The sequence below is a fragment of the Zootoca vivipara genome, chromosome 16 (genome assembly GCF_965207765.1).
Source record: "Zootoca vivipara chromosome 16, rZooViv2.hap1.1, whole genome shotgun sequence".
Classification (NCBI taxonomy): Eukaryota; Metazoa; Chordata; class Lepidosauria; order Squamata; family Lacertidae; genus Zootoca; species Zootoca vivipara.
The window spans coordinates 28,473,112-28,491,030 of record NC_142599.1 but is presented as its reverse complement, the minus strand read 5'-3'; the positions used below and the strand labels follow the sequence as shown (position 1 = coordinate 28,491,030).

Sequence of the window (17,919 nt, the reverse complement as noted above, 5' to 3'; positions counted from 1 at the left end):
GGACACTTTGAATTTTTAAAGTGGTTTCTATACTAGGGTTGCCATAGGTCTGGAATTCCCCGGACATGGCCAGAATACGGCAGTCGGAAGCAGCGTCCGGGTGGAAATGGCTGAAATTGTCCAGGAAAACCCGGACGTATGGGAACTCATGTTGGAAGTCAATATTTTGGTGAATTCCCCCCAAAATAGCTCAAAAACTTACATTGTTTAGATTTTGCAAAACAAACAAAAACCTCAACTTTTTGTCTGGATTTTCACTTTTTTAAATATGGCAACTCTATTATGCAGACTAAGTATGCTTATCCGGGGGGGGGGGGGAGCTGTGGCTCAGCAGTAGGTTCAATCTCCAGTGACATCTCCAGGTGAAGCTGGCAATGTCCCTCCACTGAAAGCCCAAAGAGCTGCTGCCAGTCAGCGAAAACAATACTGAAAGAGAGGGATCATTGTTCTGACACAGTATAAGGCAACTTCCTACGTTTCTGCATTACGGGAACTGAAGGAAGGACCTGAACATTTTTGCACTATGGTTAACCCTGTCCGTGCTCTTCAAATAACCAGTCATACAAATTTACCACAGAATGAATTTTGTGAAGCAGCTGTCCAGTAGTCAGAATTTGCTTTCTAGCTTGTGGTGAATGCAACTACCATTTCAGGTAGCATTTCTAACTGAGGGCAGTTAGTTTGGGGATTTTTGTGTGTGAAGCTTCTCCCCTTCAAGATAAAAATGTAAGGTTGTTTCAGGGGCACATGGTTCCCATCAGCCCCAGACAGCATGGCCAAAGAAGCCCAGGGAAGGTGGGAATTGGGGGTCCAGCAATATCTAGAGAGCCCTAAGTTGCCCCGTGCCTGGACTTAGGGGAAGAGCATGATGCATGTATAAACCACACCTCCTACTTCCCTGCTTGATTCATGCAAATTGTACATGTGGATAGGGATACCTTATTTAATGTTTTAGAAGAAAAGCTAGATAAGTGTTCATAAGTGCCATAATTATATGGGATTGCAGGCAAAAGTAATAAAAGAAAATGGATTTGGTTCCAGAACCTCTTTCCATTAAACAAAAATATTCCGATCAGCTGGGAAATGGGAGGGAGAAGCTTAGGAGCCAAGAAGGCTGGCTGAGGAAGATGCAAAGAGGTTGGGTGCTTAATGTAAAACTCTTCACGCCAGCAAAGCCAAAATGAAAAATCAGAATGTCACAATGAATTATACAACCTAAAAGAAAACAGGCACACCTATACAGGGTACACCACTTGGTGATTTCTGTTCCAGTATTCTTTTAGGGTGCAGTTATACAACAGCCCAGGAAGCAAGAAAAATAAGGAATTAAGCTGTTTTTTGTTTAAAAAAGCAGCACAATAGGGTTTATCCATGCTTCTATATGATAATGCACTACCCAAACCTGATGCCTACCAGATACCGGTAAATGTTTTGGATTGTAATTCCCATTGGCACCAGCCAACATAGTCAATGGTTAGGAGTGATGGGACATGACAGCTTCCTGGGGGAAGGCTCCTCATTTGCGCCCTTAAGACCCTAATACTCTGCATGGCTTCTGGCTTTTATGTGACTGTGGAGGGGGAGGGAGATACCAATACAGTCGTACCTCGGGTTACAGACGCTTCAGGTTGTGTCTTTTCGGGTTGCGCACCCTGCCAAACCCAGAAATACCCGAACGGGTTACTTCCGGGTTTCGGTGCTCGCGCATGCGCAGACCAGATCGCGACCCACGCATGCACAGCCTCGGTGTTGCGGGTTGCGACCGTGCCTCCCGCACAGATTACGTTCGCAACCCGAGTGTCCACTGTATGGGTTTGAGGTGACATTGCCTGCAAATTAAGGCCACAGTTCCCAGATCTTCCTTCCACAAGTCCCTACAGAAACCACACCCCGATTCCACGATAAAAAGAAAACCGCCAGGCTGAGGCTTCAGTTTATTTTTAGGAACCTGCTATAGGAAGAAGAAAGCGAGAATTGCCACATCAGATAACAAAAAGAGAAGAGTGAGACAACTGTGGAACAATAACAGCACTTAAGTGGTTAACTATCTTGACACACCCACCCACCCTTAAAAAAATGCAGCAAATAGTATTTAAAAAAACAAGGCACAACCCCACCCCTGCCCTGGACATAACCTTGGCTGCCCCTGCTGGCTTGGCAGCTGCTTTCCACACCAGACCCTGTTGGCAGCAGGCAGCATCCTAACCTGTGATAACTGGGTCTCCCGTTTTAGACCTTGTGTCTGAGTTCAGCCATCTGAGGCTTTTGGTGTATCTTCCCACTGAGGAAGGAGATTATTCTGCTTCCTGCTAGCTTGTCTCCCCTCTATGTGGCCTGAACTGTTGTGCTTTTCTTTGGAGGGGTGGCGTGATTTGGGGGCTGGCAGGCACTGGGTTCACACGGAGGGTCTCGAGCCCTCACCCTAAGAGGAAACTGAGCAGGGCTAGGGCCAAATGAAGCCTGCCAAGAGAAAGGCACCCAATGCCCCATTTCACCCCCCTACAGTAACAGCATTATTTTTTGGGCGCAAAGGCTCAGAGTTGGCTTCAGTACGGAAAAAGAAGTCGCCGCCTACATCATCGTGTGATTTCCCATTGTTTTATTCCCCCCACTGGCAGGCAAGGTGCAGGCCTAGAGCAGAATGACTGGGTTTGCATCCCTTTCATCCATGAGGCTGGCTTACCCCTCACAGCCTTGTTGCTAATTCTGGCTTTTAAAAAAAAACCCCTATCTTAAGAGGAAGAAGTCCTGTGTGCATGCCACAGACACTGACACAAATCCCGTTAAGGCTAAGGACACCAAGGCCTGTGTTTTGCCACAAGTCCCATGTCTGTACTGTATACCCACAACAGCCTGCTGGAGTTACGCTATTCCTTCTACAGCAAAGGACCAACAAACGATTCCAACTCTTCCTGCCTCTTCAAACACGGGCAGAAGGGACAAACCTTCACGGCCCTGGAGACAGGAGAACACCTCCGCTGTAGGGTTTCAGCAGGCACGCCTCACTCACCAGAAGAACCTTGGGCAATGCTTTAAGGCACTCCGGAAACAGTACAAAAGCAGCTTTGCTTTTAAAATATCCTGGTACAGCTACTGTAGCATTTAGAACTGTGTGCTTTTTAATAAAAAGGTTCGAAACAGGTTTTACCTGCTGATTTTTTTGCTTGCTGGCACAGTTCTTTTAAGGCTTCTGAGCTCCCCCTCCCCCTTAATAATGTTTTGTTTGGCATGAGGAGGAGAAAGTGCCCGGCTGGCGAGTTTTCAGAAGGCCACCATGGGAAGGAGGAGATTCATCCCCTTCAAACAGTCAAAAACACATACAACTCCATAGTTCTGGAAGGAAAACAAGCCTTCAGTAGGGAAGCGAGAACTGGCTCTGCCGTGTTACCAAATGTACAACGCCCATTTCACTGGTGGCGGGGAGGAAAGAGACCTCGCCCCTGCCCAAAAGCAATGGTCCAGGCCTATAAAAACTTCATGTTCCAAGAACCTAGAGGTTGCCCCCACCCAAACACATCCTTGAAGGATAGTCCATCCGGGGGGGGGGGACCACCAGAGAGGGGGAGAGTTAAGTTGGCAAAGTCTACGCAAACAAAGAGGGGCCCACCGGGGAGCTGGAGCCCAGGGACAGAAGCTGGTGGTCCTGTGACTCCACCCTTATGAGTTCAGCTGGTTCAGAAAAGAGTTCAAGTCAAGATCTACCATGGAGGAAAAGCTTTCCTCAGCAAGGCCATTGTAGCAGCTGGCGCCTGAGCCACTGCTGCCGCCGCCCCCTCCACCGGACTCCCCTTGGGCTCTCCGCTGGGACACCAGGCGGCTGATCGACTCTGGATAGGTCAGCAGAGTGCCTTGGTTGTCCTGGAGTGCTTGCTGGGCGGCCCCTTCTGTGAGCAGCTGGCAGAACTCGGCTGTGTTAATCCCCTCCAGGCTGGCATAGGGGGCATCATCCAGGATCCCCCCGAGCTCCATGCCCCCGGCATCCCCCCCTTCGAAGTGGAGGTGCAGGAAGGCGTCTGCAATGCTGGCTTCGGCCTCTGACTCGGAGGGCTGGACCCGATGGCTCACGCCCAGGCCCGACAGATCTTCCATGTTCACTGTGCTGAAGCCGGACTGCGCAGCTGCGGCTGGAGGAGGAGCCGCCCCTGGAAGCGGAGCATGGCTGGGCCCCGTGAAGTAGGCGGGAGAAGGGTGCACCATGGCCTGGGGTTTGGAGGTGGGCAGTGGGCTTTGCCCTGATGCTCCCATGATTCCTGGGACACCTACAAGGAAGATCAGAGAAAGGAGATGACGGCAAAGGACACACCAGCACTCTTGCATCAGCGAGAGAAGCGCCGGGGCCTCCTGACCTTCCTGGACTCCCAACTGGCCAGGGTTTACCGGCCAGAGGATCTCAGGGCTGGTGCAGGATCTGCCCACCAGCCATGGTTTGAGAGCCAATGCAAGCACCTAGCATGTGTTACGGCAGTGTTTCCCAAACTTGAGTTTCCAGACTACAATTCCCACCATCCCTGACAATTGGTCTTGCCAGCTTAGGGATGGTGGGAGTTGTAGTCCAATAACAGCCGGAGACCCAAGTTTGGGAAATACTGTCTTAGGGGAAAGGGAGGGAAGAAGTGCGTTCCCAAGACTGGCTCCCAGTTTCGCTGGGAGCCAGTGCTGCAACATCCACCCAGGTGTGGCATTTTCTCTCTTTCAAAAACAGCAGCAAGTTTCTAGTTTTAAATGCTGTGATCCTGGACTTTATTAGTGTACGTTCCCTAGTCAAATCCTAGAAGCAAGCCAATAGGAAACTGCCTTCTGCTGAGCCAGATTCACTGGCTCAGTACTGTCTACACTCTGACTGGCAGCAGCCGTTCTCCAGGATTTCAGGCAAGGAGTCTTTCCCAGGCCTACCTGGAGACGCCATTGGGGATTGAAACTGGGACCTTCTGCATGCAAGGCAGATGCTCTGTGCCCCGCTCCCCCGGTAAGAGTTCCAATTATCATTCAATGTGGAAAATTGCCAGATTGTGTTACATGTTTTTCTTTTGAAAGCACAGAATATAAATGGCCTAGCGCAAGGGTGGGGAACCTTCAGACCATGAGTCAATCTTGGCCTGCCATGGGGTCCAATTTGGCCCATCATGCCCACTGACACCACTGGTGATGCCAGCTGTTGGGTTGGAGGACAAGGTTGAACCCTGCTTTGGGTGCACTGCCCTGTTCTCAGTAGGGAACAGGATTGTGCAGCCTAGGTGGGATTTAATCTCCACTTGTCTGCCAATGAACACAGATTTTAAAAAGCCCCTTTCCCTTCTCCTTTAAGTGGGGGGAAAGGTGGACAGGAGCTGAATGCCAACCAACAGTTTGAACAAAATTTGAACAACTCCTAAGCTGCTAGTCCAGGCATCCCCAAACTTCGGCCCTCCAGATGTTTTGGACTACAATTCCCATCATCCCTGACCACTGGTCCTGTTAGCTAGGGATCATGGGAGTTGTAGGCCAAAACATCTGGAAGGCCACAGTTTGGGGATGCTTGTGCTAGTCCATATTGACATCATGGAACAAGATTCCCAGCTGGACCAATTCTCCTCTCAAGCAAGGGTTTCGTGTGAAAGGAAAGGCTAGGCATTCCTTACTGCTGATGTTGGGCCGGGCCAGGCCATGTTTGGGAACGGCAATGCGGCGCTGGGAGCGAGGTTCTGGAGCTCCGACTGTTGGGAGGGAATTGAAGGGGTCAGAACATACAAAATCCTTCCAAGAGCCCAGCAAGGTTTCAGCCCCTCCCTCCCTCCCTGCCATGTATGGACACTGGAAGAAGCTTCACCATGAGGGAGACTCTTAGTTGGTCTTGCTTAGTATTGCCTCTGCTCTGACTGGCAGAGGGAGGGGGGGCTCCTTCCCCATCACTTGCTCCCTGATCCTCCTAAACGGAGATGCCGGGGATTGAACCCAGACTCTCTGTATGGAAAGTGTGTGCTCTTATTTACTGAGATATAGAGGAAGCAGTATCCCCCCACCATCAAACCCAGGTCTCATGAGATTCCACGGTATTCTGCCTCCTGTGCTCCTCTCCGTTGGAGGCCTGTGTGTTAAGAAGAGCAGGGCGCCCCCCCGCCCGCAGCTAGCCCACCTGCCTGCCTTCTTACTTGCAACCAGCTTGGAGGGTGGCTTTGCCTGCTGGCTTATTCCTCCACAGCCCTGCCCTTGCAGAACTTGGTTGGAGGGAGGAGGAGGGGGACAAAACTAGAATGAGTAGGCTCCACCTGCCATGGGCTCTGGGTTCTGTTTTCCTGTTGGTCTCCCTGTCTACTGCCCCAACAGTCCCAATGGGGTCCAGTCGCCAATGTCTCTCCCCCCCCCCCAAAGGTTCTTAAACCAGCCACACCACCCTTTTCTTCTACCCATCTAACTCAAGCCCTACCTGCAAAGGGCGTTTTCTGAACAAAGTTCTTGAAGGTGCCAAGGGTCCGTTTGCGTTTCTCATCAATACGATTGAAGTCACCTGACCAAAAGGAAAGAAAGGGAGGGGGTAAGGACACATTTGCTTAGAAAGGGAGCTGATAATGTACTCCCCAATCATAGGTAACGACTGAATAACAGGAGATCTGGAGCCGGGGAATCACGCCTGCACACGCACAGTGGCATTTGAAATTCGCCAGGCACCAGGTGCATTTTGCACCTTACTTTTGGCCACTTGTGAGCAAGTGAAGATGCCCAGGTGCCAGGATGGCACCTGATGTCTCCACCACCTGGAGGTGCATGCCTGGGGGACCCTTGGATCTTGCCTGTTTTCACACACTAGCAACACACCCTTTCAAATTCTGTCTGTGATATTTCATCAGCGCAATCAGCACTTTATTTCAGGAACCAAAAATTCGCATTGAAAAGTATGTCTTTTGAGCCACCGGGCCCCAAAATGGCAACTAGGCATTCTGTTTTGGCAACTGTAACCCCGATTCAGGGAGCCCTTTGGCACCTAACATATATTTCTGAGTTTCTGAGTTGGCTCACAGCCGAAAGCTTTGACCCCAAACTCACATAAGCTTAGAACCTGAGCATGCAAGGGAGGAGATACCTTCATCGGGGAGGTAACGGAACTCCATGGGTCCACTGACTTCCTTGTCCGACGGGCGCCGCAGCTGCATCTGGACTGTCACCGGCTCCCGAAGGGTTTGGTCCATGTACGGTGGGGTCTTGAAGACAATGGCCACTTGGCGATGGACATCGGCTTGGGAGAAGGAGCCCTTTGCCTCCCAAGAGTCCTTGAAGAAACGGACTTCGATGTCCTCTGCAAAGGAAGCGGGGGGGGGGGGAGGGTTGAGGGTTTCAGACTCATTGAGAACGTAACAACATAAGGAGAGTCCTGAAGCTGGATCAGGCCAATGGCCCATCTAGTCCAGCATCCTGTTCTCACAGTGGCCGACCAGGTGCTCCAATAGGAAGCCTGAAAGCAAGACCCAAGTGCAACAGTGCTCTCCCTAATTGTGATTTCTGGCAACTGGTAATCAGAAGCATTCTGCCTTCGACAGTAGAGGGTGAACCGAGCCTCCTCCTCTTTTAAAGCCCATCCAGGTTGATGGTTGTTGCTACCCCTTGCTGGTGTGCAGGATGGGGGGAAAGAACAAAATGGGAAATACCAACATCTGGTCTTATTTCCCTTCACCGCAACTATGGAATCATCTCCTGTTCCCAAACTGAAAAATGGCCAACGGCACTTTTTGAAGGCAACAGGCCAAAATACCCATATACACACACACACCAAACTAAATCTGGAAGACTTTTTAGCGTTTTGAACATGTAAGCTGACTCCTTGAAGTTGCCTGCCATTGGGCGAGATGCTGTGACATCACAGAAAAGCCCAGGATTGAAGTGGGCAAACAGTGCTGGGCTGGAAGCGAAGAGGTCAGTTTGGCCACATGGCGACTGTAGTGGGCCTGCGTTGAAAAATGCGTTAAGTTAGGGAGGATTATAAAAGGGTTGGCAGGCATAGGCTTTAGAGATGGTTTCAGTCGTTGTTATATGCAAAGACATTGTTATGGAAGGGCTTTTTGTGTTTTCCCCACTACACTAAAAACTGCCTAACAACAACCACAACAACAATGCCATGAAAGGAAAACACACATGAAAAGTTGAACCCTCACTGCTGTTGTCCAGAAGTCCTTTGCAGCCTCTTCCAAGGCTTGACCTCCGCATCTCTTTCAAAGCCCAAAGTGGCCAATGGAAGGAAAACCCTGGACTGAAAATGGAGGCAACTCTTACCTTTCTGGACTTTGTCACAGAGGAGGAAGATCTCGTCTCCGCCCAGGCAGCTCCCTGAATTGCGGTTCACACGGCAGATCTTCAGCTCGGCTGTGTTGGGAGCACCTGGAGAAAGAGAGGGCGCCGGAGCCGTCTTAATGACTTGGTGGCAGTGAGGGAATACGAGAGGCTGTCTTATAGAGACCATTGGTCCATCTAGCTCAGTAGGGAATACACTGACCGGCAGTGGCTCTCCAGAGTCTCAGGCAGCCTACCTGGAGATGCCAGGGATTGAACTGGATAACTTTTGCATGCAAAACAGGTGCTCCACCACTGTGGACCTTCATCAAAAAAATAAATATTCCAGTCCTCATGATTTGGACCGAATTGAAAAGGGACACCTGAAGCTGCCTTATACTGGTCAGACCATTGGTCCATCAAGCTCAGAACTGCCTGCACTGACTGGCAGCAGCTCTCCAGGGTTTCCAAATCATGATTTAACGGAAGCCCCATTAATTTCAACCAAGTAGTTAGTGCACCTAACTCTGATCTGCATCCATTCCATTTCCTCGGGGATAGAATTATTTACTTGTTGGATGAAGAAGCTGCTGTTAAGTTGCTTTGGGACCCTCAGATAGAGCAGGATGCGAAAATCAAAACCAATGAATGATCAGTGTTGGGTCTCCTCCACAGCCCATCCCTGGTTGCCCCCCCCCCAATGAAGGCGACAGTGTGCATCAGAGCCGCTCCCCCACCCCGTTTGCACTCACGATTGTCATAGATGGGCTGTGAGATTGCCAGAGGCAGCTGGACCAAGCGCCCACTGCCTGCATCCTGAATCCACACCTGGAAACAGAGCCGAACCGCGTTCAGGTCATAGTCTCCTTTTAGCTCTTCCATGGACACTGGAATTGGGGGAAGGCGGGAAGGAAGGGAGACAGAGAGAAAGAAAGAAAGAAATATAAACAATACAGTTAGTCTAGAAAAGGGAAGTAAAAATTGTGCACCTGCATCCAGATGGTTCAACCCCTGGAAACGACAATTACAAAGGATGAGGCAGCACAGGGGTGGGTCAACTGTTTTCAGCTCGAGGGGCAGATTCCCTCCTGCGCAACATTTCAGGGGCCACATGCCAGTAGCGGGCAGAGCAATGAATGCAAATCTGAGCCTGGAGGGTACCCTGGTAGGTCTGACTATGGTTGGGCTTAGCTGCTGCTTTATCAGGGATAGGAAACCCTTTTCAGCTGGAGGGCCAGATTCCCTCCTGGGCAACTTTCTGGGGGCCACATGCCAGGGACTGACAGGGCCAGAAGCAAAAGAGTGGGCAGAACATCAGGTGTGAATTTTAGCTTTCTACAGTAGGCTAGTTTCTAGGCACACTTGCAATGCACACCCCTCTCCATCCTGGCAAGAGGCATTATCAGACTTCAAGGGCACATTCTAGCCAGTCTAGAACAGGATGTGAATCAGGGTGAGTGAGGGGCATGGTCTAAGGAAAGCCCCAAGAGCCAGACAAGGAGGCCTGGGGGGGCACATTTCACCCCCCCCCAGGCCTGGCATTTCACCACCTCCGAGACAGCAGGTTGCATAAAAGGCCCTTCTCTGCTGGAGACTCCAAAGTAGCGTTGCCGGTCATCACATGCACAACTGGGCAGGAGAAATAGTCTAAGCTAGTCCAAGGCAGCATCTCATGTTCCAACAACAGACTCCTGCCCCCCACAAAGCGCTCCTCACCGTTGAACGGGTTGTTGTTGGTTTCGATCCGCTTGGTCACGGCCTTGTCCAGGTCTCGTTTCCGCACGCACTGGATTCCCAAGTTCTGGAAGCTGGGAAGGAGCACATGGAGCAGGCAGGGGTCAGTGTGCGGCTTGGAGGGAGGGGGAGGGGGAGGCACAAGGAGGTGAAAGCTGTCGGGCGAGAAGCACGGCTGCTTCCCCAAACGCCAGCGAGGAAGATCCCCAAATCATCCACCTTCACGTGGAGATGGTGATGCTCTTAACATTGGCCCATCTAAGCTTGCTTTGTTCTTTGTACAGACTCCCGTGTAAGGAGCCAAGCGCCCCACTCGCACTGGGCCGCACGGCTGCTTTTCACGCTAACTTTCCTCCTTGCAGATCAAGGTAAAGTGGCCAACAGTGAAACCTGCAGAGCTTCAAGCAGCCGCCGTCAAAGCATGCCCCACAACTACCTCCTCTTGCGTTTTAACCTGCGTGGTTTTTTTATTTTGTTTGACAGGCGTCACACGTTTGCACTTTGCAGCTGCAGTGGTCGTGGAAGGGCCGTAGCTCAGCAGTGAGCACACCTGCTTTGCACGCAGAAGGCCCCCAGGTTCAACCCCAAAGGCATCTTCGCGTAGGGCTGGGCAAAGATGCGCTCTCCAAGGCACTGCAGTTGTTCATTTCGTTTGGCAGCTTCATGCCGCAAGTTGTGCTTACGTTTACACTTTTGTTCGCAGATGGCGATGGCTAGCGGTTGATGCAAATAAATAAATAAATAAATAAATAAATAAATAAACAAATAAATAAATAAATATCCACCCCCCAAATCACCCTCCCAAATGGCCAGAGAACAAGAGCGGGGGGGGGAATACCTAGCTCTCTCCCTTTCCCACATCTGCTCACCTGTGGATGGAGCGCTCTGGAGACAGCTCTGCTTCATAATAGCCTTCTTTGCAGTCCTTCCCCACCAGGTCGTGAGGGTGGGGCCGGTAGGGGGCCTCCTTGGTGACCAGCGAGATGCGGACCTTGCCTGGGCCTGTATAGTTGTGGATCTGAAAGCAAGAGGGCGGGAGTTGATGTGCGGCAAAGGCTGCAGCTCAGAGGCAGAGCATCTGCTTGGCATGCGGCAGGCTCTTGGCTCCATCCTCAATGGCATCTCCAGGAAGGACTGGGAGAGACACCTTGCGCCCCTGAAACCCCGGAGAGCTGCTCCTGCTTCAGCATCTCTTATGTCCAGTGTTCACAGTAACCTTGCAGAATAGGGTCGCGCTGCCTTCCCTGCACTGCAGATATGGGGATTATGTAGCTCAGTGTATAGCAACTGCCTTGCATGAGTCAGGCCCCGCTGGCATCTCCAGGTAGGGCTGTCTGAAATTGAATTATGGTGCTGGAGGAGACTCTTGAGAGTCCCATGGACTGCAAGAAGATCAAACCTATCCATTCTTAAGGAAATCAGCCCTGAGTGCTCCCTGGAAGGACAGATCGTGAAGCTGAGGCTCCAATACTTTGGCCACCTCATGAGAAGAGAAGAATCCTTGGAAAAGACCCTGATGTTGGGAAAGATTGAGGGCACTAGGAGAAGGGGACGTCAGAGGACAAGATGGTTGGACAGTGTTCTCGAAGCTACGAACATGAGTTTGACCAAACTGCGGGAGGCAGTGCAAGACAGGAGTGCCTGGCGTGCTATGGTCCATGGGGTCACGAAGAGTCGGACACGACTAAACGACTAAACAACAACAAGTATAGCAACTGCCTTGCATGAGTCAGGCCCCGCTGGCATCTCCAGGTAGGGCTGTCTGAAACCCAGGAGAGTCACAGAATTGTAGACTTGGAAAGGACCCCCGAGGGTCATCTAGTCCAGTCCCCTGCAATGCAGGAATCTCGACTAGATCATACATGACAGATGGCCATCCAACCTCCGCTTAAAAACCTCCAAGGAAGGAGAGTCCACAACCCCCAGAGGGAGTCCATTCCAATGTCCATACAGCTCTTTACTGTGAAAAAGTCCTTCCTGAGGCTTAGTTGGAATCTCCATTCTTGTAACTTGCAAGCCGTTAGTTCGAGTCCTACCCTCCCGCAGAATGACACATGACCTCTTTGTTCACCAAGAGCCTGGAATGTTTATGATCATTCCATGGCAGCACACCAGTCGGTGTCAAGGGCTTCACCTCCACGAAGGGCAATTACAGTATCCATAAAACGATGCTTTTTATTCTGAAATTCACACTCCCATGACACAAGCCCTCCTTCCAACCCTCAACCCCTCAATAACTTCTAACTAATACTTCTTTCTAGAAGAACACCCCACCCCAGTCCCAAGTGCCGTGGGGCTGACCTTGATGGTGGGGTGGGTCTTGGTGGTGTCTGTGCTGCGCTCCCCGGGAATGGAGCCAGCCAACCGCCCTTCGCACTGATAGCGGAAACGCATGCCACGCTGCTTGGGCTGCTCAATTATCTCCACGACAGGCGTGCTGCTTGCGGGAGGGTCTGGAGGACAAAAGATACACCCATGTTAGTATTACATAAATTATTAGTAAATCCTACCAATTTTTATTTATTTATAATGTGAAAACAGAATTCAAAGTGGTTTTCAGAGCATAAAAAATAGGTGTGCAGACATAAAAATGTGAACACCCCCCCAAAAAAAAATTAAAAGCACCCGTGATCAAAATACACAATGAATCAATCCCACAGAAACAGCAATTAAAACAGGACTCTCAGGTGGAGAGATCAAGAGAATCAAGAGACGCCCCCCTGCAGAAGCCAGAAACACTTGGCTATTGTGTTTTTTTGAAACAAGCCAGGCTGCAGTTGATAAATGCTTCTCTCTTTCTTTCTGTGTGTGTATGTAGAAATTTGTATTATTTTCAAGGGCAAGCATTACAAACACAAAACAGGGAAATGCTAACTAACAGGTAAGTTACATACAAAAAAATACAACGCCCTATTGCATAGATTCTCACCAACAAATCCAAGTGTTTCAGTTCTTTAAATGATAATCGCCTCATCAATAGCAAATAAAAATAATGTTAGTCAGGCAGCTGCATTGCACTGCTTTCAACACCTGCTATAAATGTTTTTGTTGTGTAGCGCAGCCTCAGACATGTAATTTTACCACTGTTTATTTGTTCCCACACCTGTTAATTTTATCTGTATTTTGATAACTGCGTTACACCTACTGTTTTTATCATATTACGGAAACCTTGCTAAATAAAAATTGAGCTATTAATGAAAGCCACCCCATTCCTCAAATGAAATTGACAGGCTTCTCTCCCTTAGTTAATTCAATTTCTCTTTAGTGCCAGGTTTTAATCCCGCAATGGGGAGATGGTGTTGGGATCCCCAGAATATGGTCTGAAGCAAGGATGGGGAACCTGTGGCTTTCCAGGCATTGCTGGGCTCCAGCTCTCATCAGCCTTGGCCAGCATGCCCAATGGTCAGGGGAGATGGGAACTTTAGTCCAGGAACATCTGGAGAGCAACGACTTCCCCATCTCCGGTTTAGCCCCCATCTGCACTACACATTTAAAGTACCATAACCACTTTAAAGTACCATAACCACTTTAAGCACACACAGCTTCCCCAAAGAATCCTGGGAACTGTAGTTTGTTAAGAGGGATATGAGCTATGGGGAGACCCCTATTTCCCTCCCAGAGGTTCAGTTCCCAGCATGGCTTAACAGTAAACCCCTCTTCACTTGGAATTCTCCTAACAACCCTCAGCAGGTCAATTCTGTGTCCAGGGCAGCTGTCTATCAACTCCATCTGGTACGCAGGCTGAGACCCTACCTGCCGGCAGACTGTCTCGCCAGAGTGGTGCATGCTCTAGTTATCTCCTGCTTGGACTACTGCAATGCGCTTTACGTGGGGCTACCTTTGAAGGTGACCCAGAAACTGCAAATACAGTGGTGCCTCGCTTAACAAACGCCCCTTAAGACAAAATTTTCGCTTAAAGAAATGATTTTTCTAGCGGAGGTTGCCTCGCTAGACAAATTCGTTTTACGAAAAATTTGTCTAGTGAATCGCGGTTTCCCGTAGGAATGCATTGAAATTCAATTAATGCGTTCCTATGGGCAATTTTTTTTAAAAAAAAAATTCAATGCATTCCTATGGGATTCGCTAGACAAATTTTTCGTTATAAGAATAGACCCGTGGAACGAATTAAATTCGTCTAGTGAGGCACCACTGTAATCCAGAATGCGGCAGCTAGACTGGTGACTGGGAGCGGCCGCCGAGACCACATAACACCGGTCTTGAAAGACCTACATTGACTCTCAATACGTTTCCGAGCACAATTCAAAGTGTTGGTGTTGACCTTTAAAGCCCTAAATGGCCTCGGTCCAGTATACCTGAAGGAGCATCCCCACCCCCATCGTTCTGCCTGGACATTGAGGTCCAGCACCGAGGGCCTTCTGGCGGTTCGCTCTTTGCGAGAAGCCAAGTTGCAGGGAACCAGGCAGAGGGCCTTCCCTCTCTTTTTTTTCTATCAGAATAATATTTATTTATTTTCTTCACCAAACATGTACAATTTTTACACTTTCCATACAATAATTCACCCCATTGCAATAGGCACATAAACATCAGCAGGGGAAAAAGAAAAAATAAATAAATAAATAAGAACAACAGCCAAAAACAAAAAGGAAGGCAGAGGGCCTTCTCAGTAGTGGCACCCGCCCTGTGGAACGCCCTCCCATCAGATGTCAAAGAGAAAAACAGCTACCAGATTTTTAGAAGACATCTGAAGGCAGCCCTGTTTAGGGAGGCTTTTAATGTTTAATAGATTGTTTTATTTCATTTTTCTGTTGGAAGCCGCCCAGAGTGGCTGGGGAAACCCAGCCAGATGGGCGGGGTATAATATATTTATTACTAGTGTATTTCAGCCCATTCAATAACGGGCGCTAGAACATCCTGGGGTTCGGAGAAGCGCTTGCGCAGCGCTTCTCTGAACCCTGGGACCTGTACTTGCTGTCGCCGGCAGGAGGACAGGAACGAAGGAGGAGAAAGCGCTGCTTTCTCCTCCTCCGTTCCTCTCCCGCAGCCGCCGACAGCAAGGAGACATCCCAGGGTACGGAGAAGCGCTTGCGCAGCGCTTCTCTGAACCCTGGGACCTGTACTTGCTGTCGGCGGCAGGAGGACAGGAACGGAGGAGAAAGCGCTGCTTTCTCCTCCTTCCTTCCTCTCCCGCAGCCGCCGACAGGAAGGACGCGGGACACAAACCCCTACCTCGCCGCCGCTGCTTCGCGGCCTCCCGCCGCTCCTCTCACGGGCCAGGGAGGGTTGTGAGGAGGAGGTCTCCGCCGGCCTCCACCCTCGCTTCCCTGACGTTCTGGCCGGGAGCGGCGGTTGGAGGAGGCAGGGGGAGGGGGAGACAGTGCGCGCGTGCAGTCTCTGCTGTCCAATCCGTGTCCCTGACGCACATGCGCAGTACCCCAGGGACACACGGGACAACTTGGACGCAGGGACAACTTGGACTTTATTATATAGGATTATTATGATTAATACATATTTTTGACGCCACTGAAGGTTTTCCTTTTTCAACGAGCCTTTTGTGCTCTTCGCCCCGCGAATGTGGATTTGGAATCGTTTCATATGATTTTAAAAATATTGTTAATAACAAATTGCTTTGAGGCATTTCATACAGTGATTTATAAATGAATACAAGTGCTATTGGAAGCCTGAGCCCTCTTGGTGGTGGGCAAGGTGCCCCTAGGTACACATCACACCTTGCGAACGGCCGACCATCAAGACTTTGAGAAAGAAGAAACAGCCTCTCCACCTTATTCCAATCCTCCTAAATGCAGTTGTCCCTTGCTGCGATTTGCAGCAACAACAAAAGGTACTTTCCCTGAAAATTAAGAACTGCCTGCCAACTTTCTGTCTGGACAGAGAAAGAATGGAATGTTCCAAAAGTCACACAGGCAGGCCTATGTGTGTCCCCTCCTGCTTCGCCCCCAACCCTTGTCAAAAGGGGCCCTGTTTTTACTCCACCCTGTGCACTCACATTGTTTCCTCTGGGAGTCAACTTGCCCCCCCTCCCCCCTCCCTAACTTGGGGATTTCCCAATCCAAGCTTTGAAGCAATACAGGAATTTTTCTTTTTTTACTCGATTAAGTCACAGGCACAAGCAGAGTCCGGCCAAGCCCGGCAGCAGATGGTAGCTGCCTTTTCCATTGTACAGGGACAGAGGCCCCACCCATCCAAAACTTTGGCCCGATCCATCTGCTTTGCTTGGCAGAATCAGTAACCCCTGTTTCACCTGCACCAGACTCCTTCGCCCAGGCTATTAAAAAAAATAAAATAATGCAGGGTGGATCAACCTGAGAAGCTGGAGAGCTCTCCCAAGACAGGGGAAAACCCCACAACAGGGAGAGGCAGTACAGCTGGATCCACATCCACCAGAAATCAATGACCTCACCCTCCACCGATACTGTGAAGCCAGGGAACTAGAAGTCATTTCTCTGTGCTCCAGTCACAGAGCCTGCCAGCCAAGATGTGAATTAGGACTTAGAAATCAGAAAGTGATTTATTCAAAATCCAATAAGCCCCTGCTCTCCTTAGCTTGGCCCACAACTTATTTCTGCTCTTCTAGTTTCCCCAGGTGAGGTTTACATGTTCAGCAGTCTCTTGACCATTGCCCCTTCCGTCACAGAAGCCAGACAGCGACTGCAAGCATTCCAATAGTTCTGCTCCCTGCCCTGCTGGAGCAACATTCCACAACATTACAAGGCAGCTCAGCCAATCCGTGTGAGAAGCTCCTCCACCACCACCAATTATACATGCCCAACAACTACTCCCCGCCCCAGCCAATCACTATCTCTGTACCCGGAAAAACTTTTAACTCCTGACTCTGCATCTTTTACAGCCAGAAAAGCTTTTGCCTCCGCAGCAGCCAGATGTTAAGGGATGCAGTAAAAGAAACAGAGGGACCATCTCTTAGAACGCTAGAAATAATATACCAAAGGTACTGTGCATGGCTTCAAGAGCAGTGCAGGTGGAACTCGGAAAATTAGGAGTATCGTCAAAAAGTGCATTTATTTCAGTAATGCAACTTATTTTTATTTTTATTTTTACAAATGCTTTCTTTTGGAAATTCCACAGTAATAAAACACATAGTTACAAGAATACAAAGATAAACATCGCTGTTACATTTCATTAATTACATTCCATTTATAATTGATCCGCCTAATGACAAATAATTACAATTACAACAAATAAAGGCTTGACATATCTTGCTTTGCATGTCATGCATCTATCTCATATATTGGTTTCACCTTTTAAGTTGCGTTACTGAAATAAATGCACTTTTCGACGATATTCTACTTTTCCGAGTTTTACCTGTACAGTGTCCAGAATAGGATTCTGTACCCCAGAATAGGATCCTGGACAAAAAGATCTAGCTCATAGTAAAGTCACAAATATTACTGCGTAAAGCTGGATGGCTGAACTTCTGGTGCCAACAGTACCCAGCAATTAGAGATTTCTCATTTCTCACCACCATAAATCCTACTCCTGCATTGATTATTATTTTTTTTATGACAGCCCCTTTACCATTTCAAGGGAGTGATATAGGAAATCTCAGTGTTTCAGAGCATGCCTGTTTTTTTTTCTGAACTGACTTTTTTGAGGTTGTCTAAAAAGTCTTGCAACAGGTGGCCCGACACCGGTATTTTAACAGACAAAGAAATGGTGAGAAGTCTGGGAAAGCATGTTACTGAATATTTTTTGCTTAAGTCATGCCTTCATGTGGGATTCCTTCAAAGCAGCCCTCGGGGGCCAATGCAGTTCTGAAACTAGTGTTCGAAACCACTGCAATGGGAACACTATTTCTGCTCTTGCTTGCAGAAATAAAAGTCCTCAAGGTGAAACATAAAACCACGAGTAGTGAACATTTTTACAAAATGCTTCAAAAGATAACAATGCAATACAAATAAAATCTAAAATCACTATAAATTAGGGTACTTTTTTGTTTTAGGAAGAACATAG

The 17,919-nt window shown here is 49.1% G+C and overlaps 1 protein-coding gene across 1 annotated transcript in view; it reads right to left on the bottom strand.

The window, feature by feature from the left end:
- Nucleotides 1-1,922: 1,922 nt before the first annotated feature.
- RELA (RELA proto-oncogene, NF-kB subunit) overlaps nucleotides 1,923-17,919 on the bottom strand; it is a 34,161-nt gene continuing 18,164 nt past the window's right edge. The window contains exons 3-11 of the mRNA XM_035097831.3: nucleotides 12,274-12,425; nucleotides 10,842-10,990; nucleotides 9,955-10,046; nucleotides 8,991-9,125; nucleotides 8,242-8,346; nucleotides 7,058-7,270; nucleotides 6,404-6,484; nucleotides 5,619-5,693; nucleotides 1,923-4,259 (exon numbers count right to left, since the gene is read on the bottom strand). Coding sequence (XP_034953722.2) covers nucleotides 3,658-4,259; nucleotides 5,619-5,693; nucleotides 6,404-6,484; nucleotides 7,058-7,270; nucleotides 8,242-8,346; nucleotides 8,991-9,125; nucleotides 9,955-10,046; nucleotides 10,842-10,990; nucleotides 12,274-12,425 — 1,604 coding nt within the window. The 3' untranslated portion in view covers nucleotides 1,923-3,657. The remainder of the gene's footprint in view (nucleotides 4,260-5,618; nucleotides 5,694-6,403; nucleotides 6,485-7,057; nucleotides 7,271-8,241; nucleotides 8,347-8,990; nucleotides 9,126-9,954; nucleotides 10,047-10,841; nucleotides 10,991-12,273; nucleotides 12,426-17,919) is intronic.